Below are 17,981 nucleotides of genomic sequence, written 5' to 3'. Positions count from 1 at the left end.
TTATCTTAAAAGGTCTTGTTAATAAAATGACACGATAATCTTAATTTTAAAATAATTTAAAGCTCTGAAAATACTAAAAATCCTTCAGAAAATTCTGTCCATTTTATCTTTCAAAGGAATTATTATTTTTCCTGTTAAAAAGGATTAATAAAAATATTTTTAAAGTACCAGGAATACAATACTAATATCCTGTTTTATTCAGTATTTTAAATAATACCTCATTTTATTTTAGTATTCCTATGCTGCAAATGCTATTTCTTAAAGTCAGCTCTAGAATAAAGTGCTTTTCACTGTAGCAGTAGTTTAATTCACTGGGCCCAATAATTGTTTAGCACTCGTACCAATATGTATTCCACTAAGAAACCTCAATAAATCACCACTGTCCATACTTACAACAGATTACAACGTAATTATGTGAATTGATTTCTGCAACGTAAGTTGCTTTAAAAAGCTTCACAGAAACGAAGTTATCTTAAAGAACACCATGATATGGAGCTCTTCTAAACATCTGTCCAAGATGTGGAGTAATTGTACATATAATAAGCTCTCCAGTAATCTCCTCCCAACAGTTAAACACTGCACAGGCATATATTTTACCTGTGAATCCAGTAAGCTGGCAATTTCATTGACCCCAAATGTCACAGATTTTTGGTCATCACCTGTTGCATTCAATTGCATAGAGAAGAGATTCCTTGAAACTTCAAAGAAATCTGAAGAACAATTTAGAAGTTCAGTTCAGTAGCAGTATTACAAGATGCAGCACAACTACTAATACTACAATCTACGGCTAGTCTTTTATAAATGCAGTATCTGCCCTTCATAAGCTTTCTAGAAGAATATATGAAAAACAAACACATCTTTCTGAACAGAAACATTTGGTAAAGCTGGTAAGAGTAAGAACAAAAATGTTCAAAACAGTTCTTGGGCTGAAATATCCCTGAATCAAGTCCTGAAGGAGAAAAGAAAACAAAAGGGGGTGTGAAGTTCATCTTCAAAGTACATGGTTAGAGATACTCTACATTTGGCAGAGCTGTGTGAAAAAATAAAAAGAAATTTGTACACCTGCCTGCCCTTCCCAATGAATTGACCTTACTAGAGGAGACACAGTGTCTCTGCAGGAAAAAGGAAAAATTGCATGCTAGCTCACAGCTCAGTTTCCTTCGCAGGCTCTTTAAAACCCTGATACACACCTGGTAAAATTGATGCTGACCAAGCAGAAAGTTTTAAATACAAACACTACAGCATTCTCAATCAACATGGCTTGGATTACCTGTTCATTTAGAATGTATACAAAAGAGATCTGCTACAGTATGACAGAAAAGTAGAAATAAAAATGTCAGTTTGTTTACACCACATAAGATCTGATGGAAGATCCAGTATCTTTCTTGATAAGGTGCTTGAATATCCAGTGTATTTTTGGATGGTTAAGTACAAGAAATTATTTTTCATATAATAGTGTTTGATGCTGTTTTTCATAAACTTTAGGAAAAGTGAAGTTTCCATCAGTTTTAGCATCAAAACCAGCATGTCTCACAGTTTATAAGAAATACTCTTACATTGTTAAGTGTCAACTACCAAAGTTGTCATAACCAATGCAAGCAACTCATTCCCATCAGAATTAGATTTAGCTAGAAGAATCATGATGGTCTCCATGCAAATTTTTCTATATGCAATAGTTGAAATGTTCTTGCTTCTCACAAACTAAACAAGTTAAATAATCCATCAGTTTAACTACTTCAAGAAGGCCCTTTAAACATCAGTACTGTCCCAAGTAATATTTGGAACAATTAAAGTACCCTATTGTTAAGGCAAAAATTTAGGAATTTGTGAGCACAAAATCAAAACTTTGTCACGGCTGCTCTTTATTAGATAAATCTGTGATTTGCTTTCCAGTTACTTAGTTTTATACAGTAGAATAAGGTTCTTATCACAAAGTATCATTTTATTTGCTGTAGCAACCCAAGACTGACAGAAAATATATTAATGGTTATTACCTATAATTTCTGTATTGCTACATTTAATTATTTTCCATGGTAATTAACAAATTATTACCTCCAAAAGACACTGTTCCTTTAGAATCTTTCTGAAGTTGCTGCCTTAGGGCTTGCTGCTGTTCATCTGTGGGCTGAATCCCAAGGTAATTCAATGCCTGGAAGGAGAAAACTTATTTTGGAGAAAGGACTAGGGATAATGACTGCAGGGACATGGGGGAGTAATTAAAGAGCTATACTTCAAAGAGCCTTTGTATCATAGTACACTCTCACTGACAACTTTTATTCCAGAGACGCTCTGTGACTTTTCCTTCTAATTGAGAGATGTTCAGATATTATTTAACCTTGAATACGGATGAGTGTAATAAGCAAAACCCTTTGTCCTTAATAAGTGCATTAAAAAATCCTGAGGGCTGTTCAGATTCCCAGAAGAGTTAATCAGTAATTAGATTAACAAAAACAGTAATTTGCCCAATATAAAAAAAATGAAATATTGGCCTGCAACCTGAAAGAACTATCCAAATAGGAAATGTGGTGCATAATTTGTCAGTCTAGAAATATGCTCCAGATGTTTTACATGCATTATGAAGGGAAAGAAAGGAAAACGCAAAATACTATAAGTATTTACCCTTTCTAGCTTTTCTGCTTTGAGACGAATAGTAGAGGTCTTTCCTTGCAGCTCATAATCATCATTCTGGCTGGGGGGAATAGCTAAGAAGAAAAAAATGAAAATTTAACAATGATATTGTTGTAAATACTGCTCTGAAAATTTTGTTCTGAAACTCTGCTCATGAAATGGATGCCAGCTAAATACCCACTTGTCACAAAGAAACGTTAATATTTAGATTGACCTTTTTATTTGACATAATTGTAATAAACAAAAGTTATGGGTATCTATCACTTAAACTATTTTTTCACATGAGAAAGTGACAAGTAGCAAACTGACAGAAAAAAAACGTGAATAACTTTAGAGCAATCCATCAAGCATAGGGCTTATACTTGTGATATTTTTCTTGCTGAGATACACAGTTACTCTAGAAACAGAAAGGGAAACACACTTGCAAATTCCTGAAAGACCTTCAAGACACACCCTGAGCATAATAAGGGTTCGTAAAAGCCTACCTAGTGATCTAGAAAACACTGTGGAAAGAGAGGGAACAACCTGGTGCCAGCCAAGGGCTGTGTGGAGGTAGCTTAGACTGAATTCCAGGAGGCTCCTCAGTATTTTTTTCTGGGGAGGAACTCTTCTCCAAGAACTACCATCCATTAAGCCATCATCCCCTCTTCTCCAGTCATCACAGTCAAAAATACAAGAAGTTTGCATAATTTTAGCTAACGGCATTAATAACTTACGATGCATCTATTTTATTTCCAACATACAGAAATGATTAAGCTCAGAAAAGGAAAAGAAGCCAGCTGTACTAAGCAGTCCATAGGCAAGATTTTGGAATAACTGCTTTTTTGTGTGTGTGTGTGCTTAGTTTTCATGGAACTTGAGAAATGCAGTCCCAGCTTTGCCATGCTTCAGACACACCCATGGATACAACACAAGCAGAAGCAACCTTTGGAAGCCATTGATTACAGACAGTAGGCAAAAGGAGCAGTTAACTACCAATTTATTTGGATTTTAGATGTATGTAAATAGAACTTCATTGCTTTTTTTTTGCAGAAGAACATGGAATACTTGTTTGCATTCATTATTCAGAAATACTATTTAGATCTTAATTTGTTATTTCATTAATGGACTAGAAAGGTACTGAAACCAAACCCCGTATTTGAAAACTAAAGGATCATGCAGTTTGAGAATCTCTCTAAAGGAACAGAAGGAATTGCACAGAAATCTTTTTTTTTTTTTTTTTTGTTTCACAGCATATCTGTTTCCAAGATTAAAGTAATTTACATTCTCTCTATATGCCAAAAGCATAAACCAAAACATCTTGAAAATCTCTGACACTAACACCTCTCACATGCTATATTAAATTCTGAAGACAGTAGGCTAGAACCTCAGCTGAATTGGCACACTTCCTTCCAATTCAGAATGAAAAAGCCTTGTGTATGAATCTGTGCAAGAATTCCACAAAATTATGCTGATTTTTCTTAGAGCATTTAAAAAACCCCACCATCTAAGAGCTACTTTAATTTTTCAAGGTTATCCTTGAAAAAGGGCAGCATGAGAGAAGCGGCAGCTTTGACTAAGGATGTGCTTAATAAGACTGAAATGAAAAATGACAACAAACAGTACAAACTGGAGCTGCAAGTACTTCTTTCCACTTTACTAGCTATGTTATTCAGGTACGTTAAGAAACTGTGGCCGCCTTGGTCTCGTTAAGCAATGATGAAGCTCCAGTGTATTGCATTATATTAATCAAGAGTCTTGTATTCTGAGTATATTAAAAAATAGCCTTTTGTGTTGTTCCTCTCATTTAGTTGTTGTGTTTTCCATGATCAATACGAAAAACCTGTGTGATCATTAAACTCCAGATGTAATCAATATAACAAAATTTACAGTTTCAAAAGCTCACATTCCAAGAAATGAAGCCTCCAAGAAATGAAGCCAACTGGCCAGATTTGCAATATGGACACTATTTCATTTAAAATTTGGGTATCTAATACAGTCCGTAACAAACGCAGGTACAACCTAAATAACATCACTGGAGCAACATCTAGAATGAATGAGATCCTGTACGTTTGTCCCTCCTCTTCTCAGCACATTATACGTCAAGTTGAGAAGCACAGGTTATGCTTACTCACTACTGCCTGAAGAATAGTCTTCATACAGAAACAGAACAGAATCAGTTAATCGTACTGTGTCAGTTGAGACTTATTACTATGTCAGACTACTGCATTTTCACTGTTTATAAATACAATGCATATTTGTTTCCCAAAGGAATTACAATTGTTTAGTTCAGATTTGGTTCTGACCAAATTCCACAACCTCTGTTTTTCCTCAGTGTTGTTTCCAAAATAGGTATTTAGAGATATGGTCAAAGTGACTATTGTCTTTGTTTGAATGTCAGAGATATGGTCAAAGTGACTCTTGTCTTTGTTTGAATGACTCTGAAATAGAAATATACACATATATATTCTTTTTCTGATTAATTGAAAAACTGTGAAAAAGAGGTCTGCATGTTATTTCTATCCTTCCAATATGCTGCCCTAATTTAAAAAAAGAAGTGCAAGCAGTATACATCCACAGAATTTCATCAAATCAAGAAAGCACAGTTTCCACGGCAACCTAATTTTGATCTATATGTGAGTCTTCATTAGCTGGTTTCTACTGAGTCTATTATTATTACCGCTGTATAGCAAACGTTGCGATCACTCATTTTTGTTTGGTTTCAGCTGTTTGTTAAAGACAATGCAAATTACATTTGACAGAAGCTACTAAACAATCCATTGACCCCAGTTCTTTACTTAGTACTACAAAAATAGAGCAATATTCCTTTTTTTAAAGACTATTGGGTGTCACTATATACTATTTTCTGTATGACGGTTATTGCAGGAAAAAAAGGTGGCAGGGAATTAAATCATCATTTACCAGTGACAGACACATCAGTAGGACTGCTGTCTAGAGAAGTAATTGGAGGTTGCTCTCCCATCTTGACTCCAGTTTCCATCTAAGAAAGAAAATGAAAAGACATGAAATACCATTTCTAAAGCAGATCACAAGCCAAACTAGAAATACACATTAATGTACAAGAGGGGGAGAGGAAGGAAGACCAGGGGAGAAACTGAGCTGGACAGAAAAACACATTTTATTCTTCCTTGTTCAGAGACAATACTTTATTTAGTTTTAAAAATGCGATAAATTGAAAATGTTTTTTTAAAAATTAAAATAATAGAGTAGTTTTAAAATGTTCTTTCTTATGGTCAGCATCACTTCTTTACACTAATCACGAGCTGTATGAATGGAAACAATTGTTGCTTAGCCGAAACAAAGGGGAAAACCCCACATTCTTCTAGGACTGATTTTCAAGCAAAAATCTCATCATCATGGAGGAAGTGTAACTTGTGACATTGAACTGTTCTCACACATACACAGCAGTCCAAGAGTACCTTATCTCTGAAATATCTAACTATATCTATCGATCTATCTCTAATTCTGAAACTTTACTCCCTAGAGAAACAGTAAAGAACTCTGTACCTAAGATTAATCAAGATAATTATGGTTAATGCTTATTTTATTTGATTTTTTTCCTTATCAGAAGTCAACTAATACTCTTATTCCTCTCATCAGTGTAGTTTGCTGTTACACATGTTTTCTGGAAAAGTCATGATATTCCCAAGAATTAATATTTTGCAGGAAAAAGAGCCAGTAATTTTCTTATTAGAATGGAAACTGGATTAAAATAACCCTTTATGGAATACCAATAAAATCAGGAAAAACAATCATTTGCTCACTTTATACTAAGAGGAGTAATAAATATACTCACAGCGTTTGGAGTGAACATTGAAACAACCTTCCCATTAGGAGATGCATGAGAATTAACTACTGCAGCCTGTTCTCCATACGCTACAGAAGATGTCGAGAGGCTGGAAGGATGCTGCAGGTTCTCTGAATAACCGGGAATACTTTTTTGTCTAATGAAAGCGATCTCCCAAAAACTTTCAAACCTAAAATTACAATTAAAAAGTTTCAACATATTGTATACCATACTGTTCACAAGATCGTATGTCACTCTCACAAAAATTGCCTTTTCCTCAACACTGTGTGTGTTATCATTCTTCTAAAACCATGTTTTATTCCCCATCATTAAAAAAGGCAAATACTGTGGTTTAGGGTTTTGTTCTGTGTTTTCTTTTGAAAGGAATGAAAGTATCATAGTTATACAGGTCTAAAAGGTGCATTTGAGTATTTTTCTATGAAATTTTACTGCAACTGAATATTTTGAAAAAAATAATATCCCTTGCATTTCCTCTAAGTACACATAACAAGACATTTCATGTTAATATGATCATAAATATCTTATAATAAACCAATCTGGAGGGTTAGCTGTTTGACAGTAATAGATACCTTGACTTTGTTCTGTTGATTATACTTTTTGCCTCCTCGTAGGAGACACCAATCATTGACTCTTTGTTTATGGATACCAGTTGATCTCCAGGCTTCAGTCGTCCATCCTAACATAACAAATAAAAAACCCCAAACCCATAAACTTTATATTAATTTCTAACGCTATACAAAGAAGTGTACAATCTCAACACTTTAATATATCCCCCCGGAACCGTTAAGACAAGAAATATCAAGAATGGCTATACATTTTGCCTGACGATCTTCCAGAATCAAACAATCATTTATTCACCAAGATAGCAGTAATTATAAAAGCTTCATCAGACACAACGGATCTCAGATATTGTGTTGTGTAGAGAAGAAATTTGGACCCAGATACCTATTTCTGTTAAGCCACCCACCCCTAAAGAAACAAACCACAGATAATAATTTTTCCAGCATGGAGTACCAAGCCATCTGACCACAGGAAGCTTCTTTACTAATTAATTCAGCTGTGAGATGAATTAATTTTTATTTCAAACCCAAATGTTCTTGGCTATAGATGGTACTCTTCAAGCACTTACTAGCTATATTAATCTTAATGAGAAAATTAGATTAGCCTATTAGGAATTCAACAGTCAAAACCATGACAGAAATAATACTGTCAACTTTGTGCTTCTGTTGAATTAATTGTAAGCTTTCTACCAACAAAGGAAGATATGACATTTCTGTCTCAGAGACTGTAAGACAAGACAAGACATTAAACATGCTTGGCTAGATTTCTCACTAAGATTAAGCTTTCGTCACTCACATTTTCAAAGAGGCCTCAACAATTTAACTGAAAATTCGTATGATTCACCTATGATTACATAGTTATGACATTTACCTAATATAACACACATCAAATTACACATAACATGTCAGTGTTCTTCAGCTCTTAAGAAATTAATCACAGAATCAATATGACTGTGTGAAACTAACTCCGTGCAGAAAAATACACAGCAAGTAAAATGCCTTTTCAAGATCAGTATAATTTTACATATTAAATACCCAAACACCATAATTTCAGACCTATGATAGCACTTGACTACATTTTTGGTCACTTAGTGGTTTTGATTAAAGAAAAAAGTCGTAGAGCTTTTATTTTGCTTGCATCCAGCCTATTGTAAGATACCCGGTGTAATGCTGCCCTCACGTGGCAGACTGAAAATACACCTGCTACTTCGGTTTCTCAAACGGGATAACGAAGATTGGGAAATTACCTCTGCTGTTGCTAATAATATTAGAACCTACTGCCAATTAATATCTCAGCCTATCAATTATCTGTGATAGGCTTTACATTATATGTTTAAAACGAGAAAAACGGTTTAGAAGCCACAACAATAGGTGAAATCAAAGGAAGAATCATCTACTAAAAAGTCCTGGAGAAACACTGCATTTTTTCCTTCCATCTTGGCATTTTAGAATTAAGCTTAATCTACTAAAATTCAATCAAAAATAATTATAGACTGGTTTGGGGCAAAACTCATTGCTCGTGAAATTAACTTTTACCCTATTCCTTGGCAAGAGGCAAAAACTGGTTATCTACACATCAAAACAACCATAGTAATTCAGGATGCAAAGGAAACACTTGGATAAAGAGTATTTTGTACTTGAACTAGACAGTTATTTATTTACTTTTAAAACTGACAGGCCCTCCTGATTTACATAAATCAAAACAGTAATCAGTACTGATTCATACATTTTATCAGTCTGCACTATCCGAATATCTTTTTTCTAATTTGCCTACACTGTGCTTTCCAACTACCAAGGATCCATCTAAACTAAGACTAAGGGAAAATGATTTTTTGGATGTCCAGGAAAAGAAATGTCAAAGTAAGGAAAAGAAAAAAAAAGGCAGTATGCTGTTCTGTCCCATCCTTGCTCATTTACCTTGCATCATGCAACCTCTTAAAGAAGTTGATTTGTTACTTTCCCATAAGTATATTGGGGAATAAGTTCCTCATTTACCTCAAATGAACTCATGAATAATTTATGTTACCATGTAACCATGCTATGACCCAATGAGATAATTCTGTTTAAAGAGAAAGCAAGGAAAACCCCCCAAAATGTGTACTTAAAATATAACTATGCATAAAATACTAAGTAGGTACTAAATGAAAGCAAGAATACCTGTGACTGAAGGGGGAGGGAGGGAAAAAAGGTCTTTACCTTATGACAATCACCACCAGGGATAATTTCCTGAATATATACCAAAGGCCCTTCATTTCTGTTAATTCCTCCTACAATATTAACACCTAGGCTTGTTTCTTTGAAAATAGTAATAATCTGAAATGTACCATCCCTATGAAGAGAATGACAAGAAAAGCAGAATTACTTCACAGAACTAGATACTCAATAAAGACTTAAGTGATACAGCATCTTACTGATTTCACAAATACATATTACAGAAATAAATAGAAATATGGACATTTAATTCAATGCGCAAACATTACTCTGCCTACTTACTACAAAATCAGCAACTTCAGGTGTTATTTCTGGCAATTACAAAAAGAAACAACATATCATTTCACAAGGCTAAAAGCTCCTCTCTACTGTATATATATAAGGCTTATGGGAGTACCTAGGTACGTACACACCTGAAGCGTTAATTATTAAGAGAAACTAAGATCAAAAGTCAACCTGATTAATCAACTTCTACCATGTAAGCAATATATAAATGAGAAAAAAACCCAATTGCAAACTTTCATTTTTAATATCAATGGTACTCTAAGTTACAGGATTTTTTTAAAAAAAGTAATAAAATAAAAAAAATAAAGTTGAACACTTAGTGCTGAACACAAAATTTTCCTGAGTAGCACTTTCTACAGCTCACACAGAAGAGTTAATAGTCAGTTTTGGAAATTACTTTGCAAGCTTTGGGGATGATGCTGGGACAGAATTATTTCTGCTGATGGTGGTGATATTATCCTTTGAATGCAACTGAGGACTCTGTGACCTTGAGGATGACCCAGAAGAAGGGCTGTCTGTAGATTTTGCTTAAAGAAAAGAAATAATGGGAAAAAAAGAAATAAAAGACACATTTTGGGAAAAGCACATTTCAACTCATATTAAGTAAGTTCAGTAGTACTAATCTTATGTTAGAAAACAAAGTGCAAGCAATCAGACAACCAAAAGAAAGCTTAAATCTACACAGCTAAGAATTGCGAGCAACCTAGGGCTTCAAAAATAATTCTTTAAAACATAGCAAGTGATTACTTTTTTCAAACTGGGTGCAAACAAATAAAAAAATTCAACTGACTTTCCTAAAGAATAATCAGTCATGCTATATAAAGGCATCCTAATCAGGCAACAACGCCATGAGGATTAGAATTCAAGGTATTCTAGCTCAAATTTTGATTTATACTTCGAAATTTTATGGTACATTTAATCTACAAGTACCAAATACTTTTCACATTCTTCATTAATTAAAATTGCTGAAAATAAGTGGGATGGTAGTATATTTATTTTAAGAGTTGGGGAAACTGACACACAAATCTGTCAAAGTACATGTTTAGATTACAATCTAAATGTTGAAGTCTAAGTAAACGTGTGTTTCGCTTGATTTTCAGCGACTTCCTCCAACATACCCTCCTCCCAATTAAGTGCAAGCTTCTACCCCCCGAAGCATGACCACTGTCCTACAGGATTATGTCAGGCTAGCTAGGAAGTAATCTCTCACCAGCTGACAGCTGTGTCGGCGAACTTCTTGTGGAGTTGGTGTCACTGTGAGAGCCATACTTATCCATGAGGTCAAGAAATTCTTTCCTGTGGCAATAAAAAGATCCTCTTCATCAGGATTTGGCATTAAAATGCACCCTTTGAAACCTGCTACTGCTTCCGCTAAACAGTTCCCCTTCCTCAGAGAGGGAAGCTCAACTAAAAGAGTAAAGCCCTGTCAAACATTCAGAAGGGGCAAGAAGAAGATAATGTCATACGGAAGGATAAGGATGGAAAAGCAACCGACTATGAATGAAATTAACTGTCGGTATAAAAGCTTAATTATTACCTCTCTTTAACCTGGATTTCAAAAATTTGAAAACTTCTAATTCACGTCAACTACAGATAAGACAGGGGTATTACTTAGGTCCAAAAGAAGGTATTTATATTAGAAGGAATCAGATAATACACCTATAGCATACTCGTATTTTAAAGAATGCTTTTGGTTCAACTATGCTGAACAAGAAGCCAGAAGAGACTGACAAATGTGTGTCACCTCAAAAAAGAGGACAGAATAAATATTTATTAATTATTCAAGAATAAGTAAAACAGATACAAATTCTTAACTTCTCTTTAGCTTTCTCAGAAATTTGCAGTCTATTTCATATGAGGTAGAGACTATTATTATTAAATATTGTATGTGCTTTGGCTTTGCTTATCTTTTTCATGATAAAATCTTTCTAAAGAAATCCCAAGAGTAGATATAATGGGCAATTCTTGGTCAGGTGCACTGTTCAAAAAATAAAAAAATAAAAAACGAAAGCAGAAGCCTATCATATTGTAACAAACTGACAAAAAAGCGGCTGAGATGCACATCCTGTATTACAAGCATTAAAGAGAAAACAAAACCTCTTGATTAATCTAATACTGAATGCAGCCTAATTAAAAAAGTTTATAATCTGAGACATGATTACCTCAGTGAGAACAGATTAAAACATATAAATAATCTGGAATGATGTAAATCAGAAACATCAGCAAATTAATATTATAGAATTAGTGAGAGCACATAAATTAACTGATTGCAGGGAACATAATTCCCAAGTAATTCCAGTGACTGCAGAGGGTTGTTGAAATCTGCTGGATGCCTTATTTTTTTTAAAAAGACAAAATGTACTGAACTAAAGGCAGACCCAGGGTACACACATAAACACAGGTGAGTGTAAATCAAATAATCTTTTAGCAGAGGAAGGTACAGTCACGAGAAAGTAATTCAAGAGTGTCTGAGTGAGGGACTGTATGTAGTGGTAAATTCTGCACAGACCACTGGGCACCCCCGGAACAGTACTCATGGATTTTAATTATTCAAGGAGTTTAGCGCAACTAGGTCAGTATGCTTTAGACAAAAGCAGATTAAGAGTGGACCTCACATACATCTAGGCAGCCTGAAAAAAAGAGAGATCAGAGGCTAGAGAGTGATTTAAATGTCTGTCAAAAAATAAAGGAGCAGAAAGACGAAGCTTAAATCGGACTAAAAGCTAAAGGAATTTAGAGAAAATTCCTTTATGGAGAAATTACTCTGTAAGTGGAAAAGCAAATAACAACAGATAACTCTTGCAATACTTATCAAATACAGTTACATAACAGCTGTTTCCTCCAGAGAATTAAGTCAAAATGGGATACAGACCTGGATCCCAGCGTTTCCGATGACTCTCTGCCAAGACTGGTTTATATGCCTAACTTTAAATAGCAAGGTTAAAACAATATTTAACATAAGTGTCCTTATAATGGACGCATTTTGGACTACCTGCTGCAGTGAACAGTTTAACCTACTTATCCAAACTAATTCAAAGCTCATTAAAGATTGAAAAGGAAACTTCTAAGGGGAAACAGTAACTATATCTGCCTTTTTTCAGAAGGCAAGACTACCTTAAATGATACAGTTTCGTGGTACTGTAGGTCTAATGGAGTCCTCACTTTTTCTTGTTTTAAAATGTAAGAAATATTAAATAATCACAGCAAGCAATTTTTAATGGTATTAGCTGGTAATGTAACATTTCAGTCCTCTTCATTAAACTGAAATTAGCCTGAGTTTCCACTTTAATTGATGCAAATGGTCTCAGAATGAACTGGTATCAAATTCTACACATAAAAATGTGACACGTGCTGCAATTTTGTGATTAAAACTAATCTGAAAGAATAATACATGCAAGCCCACCCATCCAACCTTAGATATAGTGTTAGTTTTTTATTAGTTTTGAGGTTAAAACAACATTTTATTTTTCTCTTACTTTGCTTCTTCATCTCTAGCAACTAGCAGAGACATATGATTAGATGCTGATGCTGTTCGCAAGATGTCAACAGCCCTAGAAGGGAGGGAAAACAATCAAATAAATACACCAGGGTACTGGTAAGGAGTACATGGTGAGTAACACTTAAAGAGCAGGAAATGGACAAATCCCTGATGTAGTTAATAGTTTTCACTGCCAAATACAAGGAGAAAAGCTTGCTAGCAGCATAACCCAAATTAAGCACTGGAGAATGGAGTGAAAGACAGACTATGGTGAGTCAGTGCCTGGTGACAGGAGTAAATCGGGACTGCCCTCTCTTCCCCTTTCCTTTTGTCCCCATCTCTCCTCAGTCCATCCTACTGCCTTCTTGGACCTCCTTCAGGATTAACAGCCTCCACCAGAGAAAAACTACTGCTCAGATATACTTCATTGCTCAGGATTTCCCTCAGCCACATACACTGTAATTTTTCCTTGAATTTTAAATCTATGTCTCCAACACTGTATTGATCTCTGGTGATCCAGCTACAGACACCATCCAACATATTCTATAGAGTTTTCTAAACAACTTCTCCTTCGCTGTCCCATTACAATGATACCTGTTAGCTGTATCATTTACATTCACCAGTACTGAACCAACAGAAAGTTACAAAAATATTTTAACAGCTTAATGTTTTAATGCTATTTTCACATGCATTCTATAGTCTACATCATTAAGAAACTATCTCATTCTGTCGCCATAAAAGCATATAAAGTCCTGTCACTTTTCCACGATTTCCAGTTTTGCTGAATTAGATTTATAGGAAAAATTATTTGCCAGTTGAATTCCAAGGACCTCAGGGGAGTTGTGCTCTTCTAATCAGTGGTCAACAATCTCAAAAAAACCCCATATATAGTATTTCAAGCTCTAATAAACATTTAGTAATCAGTACAAACATACCTTTCATTGGTTACTCCAATTAAGTTTTCTCCGTTGACATCCAAAATTAGGTCGCCAGTGAGCAAACGGCCTTGCAATGAAATCAACATTAATGAATGAATCAAGAGGAAAATGGTGAACATATTATACAATGGTAATAGAACAGGGCTTTTTCTTTCAACTTTATGTGGCCTAACACAATGAACAATCGTGACTTTTAGCAGATTAGGTTCTGAAACTAATTAAGCTAGGTTATTGTGATAAGACTAATAATTGTCAAACAGTCTTATTAACCACAGAATAACCAATGAAAATAAGTGTTATTTAGCTATTTGTATTATTTTCACATATTACAAATATTTGTGGGATGCAAATTTATATTTCACAGTTGTAGAATTAACTTTCAGCTCCTAACATACACGTAAGTTACCATGTATAGATACATTAACATTAATAAAAACATCTAAAAGATTTTTAGAACCAATTCTATTTTGACCCATCTGCAAATCTCAAGATTAGGAACTATCACTTTTGAAGTAGATCTAGATTATTTTAAATTATCATTCTGCAAAAGACCAGATGCAAACTCAAAAAAACCCATATACAGACCTAGGACAGAAGTATATTCTGTAACTTTATTATTTCAAACTCTACACAGTATAATTTCTTCTTCCACACCAAACATCATAACCACCTTTTAAAAATAAATAAAAAAAATAATTACCAGAACTCATTAAAAATACTAGTTCTATAAAAGAAACGCCACTCTTATCCCTTACAAATTAAAAGAAGTTCAGCATCTTAACACTTATTTAGCAGTGCTGAAAGACTGCCTGTTGCTTTCGCACCAGCCATATCTAGATTTGAACAGATTTTCAAGAACTGAGAGTATTAAAATCTTTTCCCATGAAGAGTCCAAGTTTCATTTCTCTATCTTAAGGTAAGCCACTATTTTAAATATGCTTATCCACAAAGTAAAATAAAGAGGACTTCTTTTGGCAGCTTTTTATATGCAGTGTGTTTGCAACAAGAAATTTTAAATTACTTACTATCTACAGCAGCAACCCCTCCAGGTAGAATTCTCTTTATGAAAATCCCATAATCTTCTGCTGTTTGTGCCCGATAACCTCCAATAATTTTAACTCCTGCAGAACAAACAAAAAAAACAAGCAAGAAATTGGCTATTCCACCCACTGTGCTAAATGGATTTACAGTCAAATCCATAAAAGCCAGATAAATTAAACTCGTACTGATGACTGTGAATTGGAAAAGCTCACCAGGTGCCTTTAGATTTAGTTTACTCTGAATCAACAGAATGTGCAATCTAATTACCTAATCCATTTTGACAATCAGAAAAAGAAATGCGGTGAACAGCTCGATTGATTCCATGAGGGCCCATAATAGTCCTAAGGAATAAAATAAAAGTCATTAAATCCCTAATTACAATAAATGTATTTAGAGCTCTGTTAATATAAGAGAAATTACACTGATCATGTTTTTAACTCTTAATACAAGCCAAAACCAGTTTTCTCTACTGACAACTTTATATTGCTTGATACCTCTCCATGACTCCTTCCCGCAATAGATTAAAAAAAATAAATATATTAAATCAATCTCCTCATAACAAATATAAGACGGCAAGGTAAAATAAAAGTATATGTAGTTTACTTCCTTTTTCCCCAGAGCATTTCAGGCTTAATTGTGAACGCCACTTTGTAATAAAAGGATTATGATTACATAGAAACAAAATTCCACAACCTGGTCCAGCTTAGCATTTAGACAAGAAAAACATATCATAATGTGTTAGATCAGGTAATGAATATTAAAACAAAACCACAGCTAAGACAGTGTATACAAAAACATTTTCTGAGATATCTAACATATAATTTTGTCTTTATTTACGAACATAATATTTCCCTACAGTCTCTCATTTCTTCACTCAACACTGTTTTCTTTCCCTGTTTCAAAAAAGATGCTTCTTTACAAACTCTATTGCCTGCTCCCCTGTGTACCCTTCCACCCCAAGACAAAATACCAGGATAGCACTTGAAATTGTCTAAAGGCAGATGAATATTTTGGAAGCAGGTGATAATGTTAAAGAATTAAGCAAGAATGTACAAAGTAAAATTAAAGAGTTTTGAAAACTAAATTTAAAGTTGAATTAGAAACATGACCAGCATACTGCTATGAGAATGAAAAGTGTTAAGAATTACTATAAATCCAGATTACCCTTTATCATTTTTTACTTTCATTTAGATGAATAACTACAAAATCATCCCAGTTGTATCATAGTTCCTTTGTCCTCCCAACTGTACCATTTTTGGAGAAGACTCACCAGACCCCTTATAGAAAACAGAAGCAGAAGCACCACTTAATTTTTTTCTGCTTTGACTTATGTACTGTTCTGTATTGGACAGTAAGTTGCATTTTCTAGAGCATGATGTTAAAGTGAAATGGAACAACTAGAATTCATTAGCAGGGGGGAAAAGAAGATCAAAGTGGAGGACACAGTGACCCAAATCCTCCCACACAATCAAATCCAGCACACAGCCTGAAACTGCGTATTTCTGCAAAAGCCGGAGTACGTGTCATTAAAAGGTGCCATGTCAGAGGGGAGACAGAAATCCAGAAGGTCAAAACGTTCCTAAATTCTAGTACCAGGCAAGAGATACAGCTTGTAAAGAACATCCATAATTCTTTTGGTTTTGTATAAGAAAATGGATGTTTTTTTAATCAAGGGCACTTGCTCTGAAAAGCAACAATTTGTTCCACAACCTCAAATTCTCAAGTATCTGCAAAATTAGTCTTTACTTTAGAAAGGCTGGCTGTAAGAACAGACCTAATTAATCTTTAGAAACAAACAGGAAGCCTATGCTTCAAATACTGTATAATTTTCACTGTAGTATATCTTGAAGTATTTGTTTCACAGGCTAAGAGGAAATGGTGAAACCTAGTTAGTTAGTGCATCTGGCCATTGACAAGACTGCACATGACCTTGCTACTACACGACAAGAGCATAAGGCACACTTTGTAAGGCTAAAAGTGAACCAAACTGCTTTTACTTAATCACAGCCTGAAAGGAAGAATAAATACTTAAGTCTATTTCTCTAACAAAACTTTTTTGATAAACTACTAATATACTACGACACCAAAGTATTTTGCATTACTGACTAGTACTGTCATCTGAATTATCCCATGAACTTTTGAGTGTTTTGAAGCTGAAAGACAACATACTACTCATGTTCTCCACAGCTTTATCCTGATTTGTATCCATCTTTGAAAGCTTCAACAACATACACTGATCTTTGACACAGGCAGACAGTTTAGTCTGGGTTTTTTTCCTGCCTTGCCTTTTGCTGCTGCTGTTGTGTTTCTTGCTCTGCCATGCTTTCAGCAGTTTTCACATGGCATTTTTTTATTATAATAAAAAAGCAAGAACAAATGTTACTTCACTGAACGTTATTGCACAGAAGTTTACTTTTATGAAGTCTTAAAAGATCAAATCTCAGACTTGAAGTCTAACTTTCAGAGTTCACCACAAATAGCAGAACCTATTTATATACTAACACATAAAATGATGAAATATGATCAAATCTAGGCACAGAACACTTAACAGGAAAGGATCTACATTTCTGTAAGTAACAGGCAATACTTTCAAAAGAGTGACCCTAACTAACATAAAGTGGATTCTGACAGAGAGCATATAGAGAATGTACAAACTAATAATTCACACTGGAGAGGAGCAAGATATCTCTGCAACCATGAGATTGCCATGATGTTGTCACCTACAATTAGAAAGAACTGACACTTTGAACAGTCACCTTTACAAGGCATTCAGTTCTGTTTATGCTCTAAAGACTAAACTCCCCCAAAACATACTATTTAAAATTACTTAATCACATAAAAGTAAAGACTATCTTCAAAAGCCCTGAATTTGTTTAGCATATCACATCTTGCTGATTTTTGGTGTTAGTTTTTTCTCCCAAGGTAACTTAGAGATGGATCTTCAAGTCACTCTACTTGTCATAGTTCTAATAAAATAAACAGGGCTTTAACAGTTTCATTATAAAAAGACCTGGATTTAGCACCCATCCAAC

General features: G+C 34.5%; 1 protein-coding gene across 12 annotated transcripts in view; it reads right to left on the bottom strand.

Moving 5' to 3' along the window:
- Positions 1-17,981, bottom strand: part of STXBP4 (syntaxin binding protein 4) — a 90,015-nt gene that overhangs the window by 67,239 nt on the left and 4,795 nt on the right. For 9 of the 12 annotated variants that reach the window (XM_080394431.1, XM_080394432.1, XM_080394422.1 and 6 more), the window contains exons 2-14: positions 15,217-15,290; positions 14,934-15,029; positions 13,906-13,975; positions 12,969-13,043; positions 10,703-10,788; positions 9,890-10,019; positions 9,193-9,325; positions 7,006-7,112; positions 6,425-6,605; positions 5,530-5,608; positions 2,620-2,702; positions 2,053-2,149; positions 598-710 (exon numbers count right to left, since the gene is read on the bottom strand). In XM_080394431.1, the coding sequence (XP_080250557.1) occupies positions 598-710; positions 2,053-2,149; positions 2,620-2,702; positions 5,530-5,608; positions 6,425-6,605; positions 7,006-7,112; positions 9,193-9,325; positions 9,890-10,019; positions 10,703-10,788; positions 12,969-13,043; positions 13,906-13,975; positions 14,934-15,029; positions 15,217-15,290 (1,324 nt within the window). The other 3 variants (XM_080394430.1, XM_080394423.1, XM_080394424.1) reach the window with 3 other exon arrangements.

This window comes from Falco punctatus (genome assembly GCF_963210335.1).
Source record: "Falco punctatus genome assembly, chromosome: 1".
In the NCBI taxonomy this organism is placed as follows: domain Eukaryota; kingdom Metazoa; phylum Chordata; class Aves; order Falconiformes; family Falconidae; genus Falco; species Falco punctatus.
Note: the sequence above shows the minus strand (reverse complement) of the source record. Positions and strands in the feature narration are given on the sequence as shown.